This window comes from Eimeria acervulina, genomic scaffold, assembly GCF_000499425.1.
Source record: "Eimeria acervulina Houghton genomic scaffold, Eah_scaff1168, whole genome shotgun sequence".
Taxonomy (NCBI): domain Eukaryota; phylum Apicomplexa; class Conoidasida; order Eucoccidiorida; family Eimeriidae; genus Eimeria; species Eimeria acervulina.
In genome coordinates, this window is record NW_013550354.1 from 1 (window position 1) to 7,907 (window position 7,907).

At 46.5% G+C, this 7,907-nt stretch overlaps 1 protein-coding gene across 1 annotated transcript; it reads right to left on the minus strand.

Annotated features, from left to right (window-relative positions):
* Window positions 1-843: 843 nt before the first annotated feature.
* On the minus strand, window positions 844-4,820 carry EAH_00056510 (zinc finger (CCCH type) protein, putative; the record flags this gene model as incomplete). Its single annotated transcript, XM_013397548.1, has 4 exons — window positions 844-1,802; window positions 2,019-2,672; window positions 3,243-3,286; window positions 4,003-4,820. 4 exons carry the CDS (start codon window positions 4,818-4,820, stop codon window positions 844-846), a joined length of 2,475 nt encoding a protein of 824 aa, XP_013253002.1.
* Between the last annotated feature and the right edge of the window lie 3,087 nt (window positions 4,821-7,907).

The window sequence follows — 7,907 nt, forward strand, 5'->3', positions numbered from 1 at the left end:
ACATACTTTTATGTTTATGAGCATATGTGTATTCTGTTTATACATATATATATATATATATATATAATATGTATATATATATTATATATAAAATATATAATATATAAAATATAAATATGTATGTATATATATATATATATATTTAGTATTTGCATTTCCTATATAAATATATATATATGCATACGTATATATTTATACTATATAGATATTTATTCATTTGTTATACATATATATATATATATAAATATATAAATATTTATATTTATTTATTTATTTATTATATATATCTATGAGGTGTATGTACACCGCAGTCACTCCCCTAGAAAAAAAACAAACAAAACTCCGCTATTGTTGTTGCTGCTACTGCTGCTGCTGCTGCTGCTGCTGCTGGGGTTGCTGCTGCTGGTGTTGATGTTGCTGCTGCTGCTGCATCTCTTGCTGCTGCATCTGTTGCTGCTGCTGCTGTTGGGCGTCGGATGCTGCTGCAAATGCTCCTGTGGCTGTTGCTGTCGTTGCTGCTGCTGCTGCTGCTGCTGCAGGTCATGTGAGCGTTTTTGCTGCTGCTGCTGCTGCTGCTGCTGCTTTTGTTGTCGCTGCTGCTGCTGTTGCTGCTGTCCTTGCTGTTGTTGTTCCCGCTGCTGTTGCTGCTGCTGTTAACCTTGTTGTTGTTGTTGCTGCTGCTGCTGCATTCTTGATTTTGCTGCTGCTGGCAGCAGCAGCTAGCGTACATTTTCTTTCTTTCTTCTCCCTCTGGACTTTGTTATTTTTGTTGATATTTTTTAAATATATTTAATTAATATAATTTATTTATTTTATATTTATATTTATATTATTTTAGTTTATTTACTTCGCAGTGTAGCTGCAAGGAGCAGCAAAATCAGCAAAGGCGTAGCTCTGGGGGCCCCCGAAGAGTTGAGCTGAGGGGGCCCCCCACTGAGCATCCTCCTGCTGCTGCTGCAGCAGCAGCAGCTGCTGCTGCTGCTGCTGTTGCTGCTGTTGCTGCTGGTGGTGGGCGAGCTGCTCCTGCAGGTGCTCCTGCAACTGCTGCTGCTGTTGCTGCTGTTGCAGCAGCTGCTGCAGCTGCTGCAGTTGCTCTTGTGGCGAGGGCTGCAGCACCTGCTGCTGCTGCTGCTGTTGCTGCTGCTGCTGTTGCTGCTGCTGCTGCCTCTTCTGGTCCAGTAAACACCTCAGCAGCAGCAGCAGCTCGCTGCATACATTTTCAAAGCCTTCGCTTCTTTCTGCTGATTCTTGCTGCAGCAGCCCCGCCCCGCAAACACCCCCTCCATCGACAGCTGCCAGTGGCTGCTGTTGCTGCTGCTGCTGCTGCTGTAACAGCAGTAGCTGTTGCTGCTGCAGAAGCTGCTGCTGCTGCTGCAGTAGGGCCTGAGCCCCGAATGCTGCCTGTGCTGCAGGAGCAACAGCAGCAGCAGCAGCAACGGGAGCAGCAGCAGCAACAGGAGGAACAGGGCTAGGTGCAGCAGCTGCAGGAGCAGCAGCAGCAGCTGCAGCAGCAGCAGCCGGGGATAGTATTGATAAAGCATTTATATGCTGAGGTGTACATACACCTGAAGAAGGCAATAAAGAAGGCTCTGCTGTTAAAACCCTTTGCATAGAAAACCCTTGGGGGCAAAGAGAAGGAAAGGCAGAGGGTCCTGTCTGCTGCTGCTGCTGCTGCTGCTGCTGCTGCTGCAGCTGGAGCTGCTGCTGCTGCAGCAGCAGCAGCTGCTGCTGCACTTCACGAATGCTAAGGCCCCTTACGCGGGGACCCACAGAGAAGGCAGCACCGCCTTTTGATAAGGGCCCTGAGACAAAATATAAAAATCAAACAAGGGTTTGGGGTTTAGGGTTTAGGGTTTAGGGTTTAGGGTTTAAGATTATTCCGGGCTTTGGGGATAGGGTCAAGGGTTTAGAGTTAAGTGTTTAGGGTTTAGGGTCCAGGGTCTAGGGTTTAGGGTCTAGGCCTATTTAGGGTTTAGGGTTTAGGGTTTAGGGTTTAGGGTTTAGGGTTTGTGAGGCACCATGGATTGCCACGGTGCGTGTGTAGTGCTGGGCACCTTGCTGCAGTTTTTGCTGCTGCTGTTTTTGCTGCTGCAGTTTCTGCTGCTGCTGCTTCTTTGCCTTAGTATTTAGTTGTGGGGTTTCTGCTGCTGCTGCTGCTGCTGCTGCTGCTGGTGTTTCTGCAGCAACGTATTCTCGTTTTATATCATCTGCTTCAAGTCCTTTTGCTGCCTCCTCTTGTTGCTGCTGCTGTTGCTGTTGCTTCTGCTGCTGCTGCTGCTGCTTTGCCTTTGTCGGGCTTTGCTGCTTAGCAGCAGCCTGCTGCTGCAGCAGCAGCAAGTCTTGCTGCTGTTTCTGCTGCTGCTGCTGCTGCAGGAGGGTATCAGCCTTTTCTTTGTTGCTGCTTTCATTTGCTGCTGCTTGACGTGCATTATTTGTACTGTCTGCTGCTGCTGTTGCTGCAGCAGCAGCAGCAGCAGCAGCAGCATTAGCATCAGCAGCATCAGGAGCAGCCTTGTTGCAATTTTTATCGAGTTGATGATCTACATTAGCTTCTTCCTTCTTTTCTTTTGCTGCTGCTGCTGCTGTTGCTGCTGTTGCTGCTGTTGCTGCTGTTGCTGCTATGAGGCCCTGCAGCAGCTCTGTCGCAGCGTCTCTACCTCTTAATTCTTTTTCTGTATGTGCATAGGGACAGCGAGATCCATACAAACAGCCTCTGCCTCCTTGTTCTTTAGCAAACCTGCGAACAAATTAACATAACTCTCCTGCTGCTGCTGCTGCTGCTGCTGCTGCTGCTGCTGATGCTGATGGTGCTGATGGTGATAGTGCTGCTGCTGATGATGCTGTTGATGGTGCTGCTCGTGCTGCTGCTAATGATGATGCTGCTGATGCTGCTCGTGCTGCTGCTAGTGGTGCTGTTGCTGCTCCTGTTGCTGCTGTTGCTGCTGCTGTTGCTGCTGCTGCTGCTGGTGCTGGCGGTGCTGCTGATGCTGCTGGTGCTGCTGGTGCTGCTGCTTCTGCTGCTGTTGCTGCTGTAGTGTGAAGAGAGACAGAGCGAGAGAGAGATGTTAACGTATACTCTTTAATGTCTATTGTTTATTGTTTATTGTTTATTGTTCAGGGTTCAGGGTTCAGGGTTCAGGGTTTAGGGTTTAGGGTTTAGGGTTTAGGGTTTAGGGTTTAGGGTTTAGGGTTTAGGGTCCTGCAGACGCGCGTGCGATATTCTGCGAAGTGACAGGTCAGGCGCAGCTCTTCGTCAGAATGTGCGTAGCGACAAGCTCTGTTTTTGCTGCTCACAAACCCTAAACCCTAAACCCTAAACCCTTAATAACCCTTAATAACCCTTAATGACACTTAATAACACTTTATAACCCTTTATAACCCTTAAAAACCTTTATTAACCCTAGACCCTAAATAACACTAAACCCTAAATAACCCTAAACCCTAAATAACCCTAAACCCTAAATAACCCTAAACCCTAAATAACCCTACACCCTAGACCCTAAATAACTCTAAACCCTAAACCCTTAGTAATCCTAGACCCTAAACCCTTAATAACCCTAAACCCTTAATAACCCTAAACCCTTAATAACCCTTATAAACCCTGAACTCTACCCTGTAGGAACAAACGGGAATACATATTAATATCTCATCACGCTGCTCAATACAAGCCAAGGGTTTAGGGTTATTAAGGGTTTAGGGTTTAGGGTTTAGAGTTGATAAGTGTTAATAAGGGTTCATAAAGGGTTCCTAAGAATTAATTAGGGTTAATAATGATTAATAAGGGCTAATAAGGGTTAATGATCGTTTAGGGTTTAGGGTTATTAAGGGTTATTAAGGGTTATTAAGGGTTATTAAGGGTTATTAAGGGTTATTAAGGGTTATTAAGGGTTATTTAGGGTTATTAAGGGTTATTAAGGGTTATTAAGGGTTATTAAGGGTTTAGGGTTATTAAGGGTTTAGGGTTTAGGGTTATTAAGGGTTTAGGGTTTAGGGTTTGAGTACCACTGTTTGCCAGCGAGTACATTAGCGCAGATTTTTGTTTTTCTGAGGTCGGGTAGAGCTCTGAGCTCTTCTTCGCAGTGTGCATAGGGGCAGCTAATGCCTCTTTTACAGCCTTTCTTCTGATTATCTAGACAAAGTTTTGTTTTTAACATTTGATTTGCTACAATGCTGCTGCCAGCATAACTGCTGTTCGCTCGGGGGGCCCCTCTTCGCTGCAGCGGGTTTGAGCTGCTGCGGGTAGAAGCAAATGATGAAGGAGCTGCTGCTGGTGTTCTAGAGCCTCCTGTTGTTGCTGCTGTTGCTGCTGTTGCTCCTGCTGCTGTTGCTGTTGTGCAGTCTGCTGCTGAGGTAGTTGAGGCTGTTGCTGGGGATGGTGTTGTTCCTGTTGTTGCTGCTGTTGCTGCTGTTGCTGCTGCTGATGCTGCCGTTGCTGCTGATCCTGTTGCTGCTGCTGCTGCTGCTGCTGGGGGAGTTAGTAAAGCAGTAGGACGCTCCAACTTGCTGCTGCTGTTGTTGCTGCTGCTGCTGTTGTTGCTGCTGCTGTTGCTGTTGCTGTTGTTGCTGCTGCTGCTGTTGTTATTGCTGCTGCTGCTACGTAGGCGGGGGCCCCCTTTGCTGCTGCGTGTAGCCCCCGAAGTAGGGCCTCCTTTAGCAGCTTTAGCTGCTGCTGGTGTTGCTGCTGGTGTTGCTGCTGGCGTTGCTGCAGCAGCAGCAGCAGCAGGGGGCGAAGCAGCAGCTACAGTGTGGGGCCCCTTCAAAGCAGCTAATAACCCCTTCGATGACTGGGGGGCCCCCCCGGGTGTATTGGCTGTCTCCATCGCGTCACAGCACTTTAGCAGACAAAAATAAAAAGAAAAAGAAGAAAATCAAAGAAATTAAAGATGCGCTTGGTGAGGTGTATGTACACCTGAAAGAGTCGACTGTAGAAAAAGAAAATAATAATAATATTAACAAAACACAAAACAAACAAGCAAACAAACAAACAAAACTGTGAAGTATAAACCAAACCCTGAACCCTAAACCCTAAACCCTAAACCCTAAAGCTTAGGAGCACAGAGGAGTATAGAGAAGGAGACCGAGCGAATGCTGCTGAGCTGTACAGATGTGTATTGCTACCTCAAAGCTGAATTCTAAACCCTAAACCCTAAACCCTAAACCCTCACGTATACACTAAGCCATGCTGATGCTTGCGCCTTTGCCTGGGGTGGATCAGACAAAGGCGTTATTGGGGTTTAGGGTTTAGGCTCTAGGGTCTAGGGTTTAGGGTTTAGGGTTTAGGGATAAACATGCCTGGAGTTTGCAGTATATTGAATGAAGTAATGAAGGAAGAGAGCCGCAGAGAGGCGAGCAGCAAACTGCTGTCAGTACGGCAGTAGAGTAAGAAGAAGAGATAAATTGGTGTAAAAAGGCGATTATAGTTGAATAAATGAATAAAAAACAAGAAAATAAATATAATAATTACTAAATTTCAATATATAATCAGCTTTGAAGAAGAAATGAAGAAAGAAGTGTTAACTTCACTCTGCGGTGTATGCGCACCTCTGCATTGGGCCAGTGGTCTAGCTAAGATATTAGTGCTGAAAAAAACCCTGAAAAGAATCTTTTAATTTTAATTTGAATAAATAATTGTTTATTTCATAGAAATTCACTCAGAAAAATGCAATTTTCTCACCCAAATGCTGTACAATCCTAAACCCTAAACCCTAAACCCTAAACCCTAAACCCTAGGGGAGAGGAGGGAGAGTGATTATTACTGCATAGAGGCGCTGAGGCCCCTCTTGGTGTTTATTATTAATATTTTCTGTTTAATATATTAAATAAATTATAAAATATTATTTTTAACTTTATTTTATCTTTTAATCTCCTAAATTTACATCAAACAACAAACGCTTCTTCTCTTTTAATACCATTCCCCCTAACATCTCAACAAACACCTTCGCCACCACCTTCTTCAAATATCATTATAAACCCTAAACCCTAAACCCTAAACCCTAAACCCTTATATCCTAAACCCTAGAGGGCCCCTAGGGTTTAGGGTTTAGGGTTTAGGGTTTATCACCGCTTTCCCCTTCATGGCGTATTGATGCTACACGTGCACAGGGGGCCCCTAGTAAGCCCCTAGGGTTTAGGGTTTAGGGTTTAGGGTTTTAGAGCGAGTTGAGGCAAGGGCTACCCTGGCTAAACCCTTTGAAGAAGAAAAGAAGTGCTTTACATTATGCTGCTGCTGCTGCTGCAGCATTCATAAGAAAGACAAATAATTTTTTTCTTTACAGCAACTCTTTTGGTGTTTACTCACCTAAACCCTAAACCCTAAACCCTAAACCCTAAACCCTAGACAGTGTACGATAAACCCTTAACCCTCAGCAATAAACTGTAAACTGTAAACCCTAAACCTTAAATAATACACCTTAAACCCTAAACTCCAAACCCTAAACCCTAAACCCTAAACCCTAAACCCTATTGAACAAGCTCAAAACCCTAGACCCCAAAACCTGTACCGTAGACACTTCACCCTAAACAACAACCCTTAAACCCTAAACCCTAAACCCTAAACACTAAACACTAAACCCTAAACCCTTAGCCTTCTCCTCCTTTTAGAATGAGTGCAATGAAGACAGACGATGAACAAACAAACAAAAACAAAAAAAAAAATTAATTTTTATTACAACCTCAACTGTCTGTACACCTGAATAGATAGAAAGGGGCCCCTTCTTCGCTATAATACAAATATCTCCTACAGCTGCTGCAGCTGCAGCTGCAGCTGCTGCTGCAGCTGCCGCTGCCGCTGCAGCTGCTGCTGGTGCTGCTGCAGCAGGGGATCCCACTGGCTGCTGCAGCAGCAGAAGCAGCCCTTGTTGCTGCTGCTGCAGTCCGTGTTGCTGCTGCCGCAGCCCTTGCTGCTGCTGCAGGGGCCCCACTTGCTGCTGCTGCAGCTGCAGCGGGGACCCCACTTGCTGCTGCTGCTGCAGCGGGGGGGCCCCTGCAGCAGCAGAAGAGACTCGCTGCAGTGCTAAATGAACTCTCTCTTTGTTTATTATTATTATTATTATTTATTATTATTATTATTATTATTTAAAATTTGTTTATTATCATTTGATGGTTTGTTTGTTTCTATTTGCTGCATTTCTTCTGGTGTATTGCCCCCCATCTGCTGCTGCTGCTGCTGTTGCTGCCGCTGTTGCTGCTGCTGTTGCTGCTGTTGCTGCAGTTCCGGCTGGTGTTGCTGCTGCTGCTGCTGCTGCGGCTGCTGCTGCTGGTGTTGTTTTTGCTGCCGCTTCTGCTGCTGCTGCCGCTGCTGCTGTTGCTGCTGCTGCTGCTGCGGGGGGGAGGAAGTGCTGACAGAGGAAAAGACTAGGGAAGAACAAACCCTAAACCCTAAACCCTAAACCCTAAACCCTAATTCGCAAGTTTCAAACGCCTTTTTGTTTATCTACGTTCAGAATAAAATGTCTCGGTCACTGCCGTTGCTGTTGTTGCTGCTGTTGCTGCTGCTGCTACCGTTGCTGCTGCTGCTGCTGATGCTGCTTTGGCTGCTGCTCTTGCTGCTTCAGCTGCCCCATTTTCTATGCTTCTCCCCTTGCTGCTGCTGCTGCTGCTGCTGCTGTTGCTGCTGCATCCAGCCGTTCGTCCCTGGCTGCTACAGCAGCAGCTGATGCCGCAGCAGCAGCGCGTGTATTTGCTGCACCAGAGGGGAGTGTTGCTGCGGCTGCTGCTGCTCGAGATGTTGCTGCAGCAGCAGCAGCAGCTGCTGCTGCTGCTGCAGCTTTCTCTACTTCCGCTGATCCCCCTTAATCGGTTGCCTTGAAAGGGGTACATAGGCGTTGCTGCTGTTGCTGCTGTTGCTGCTGTTGCTGCTGTTGTTGTTGCTGCTGCTGCTGCCGCTGCTGCTGCTGGTGCTGGCTCTC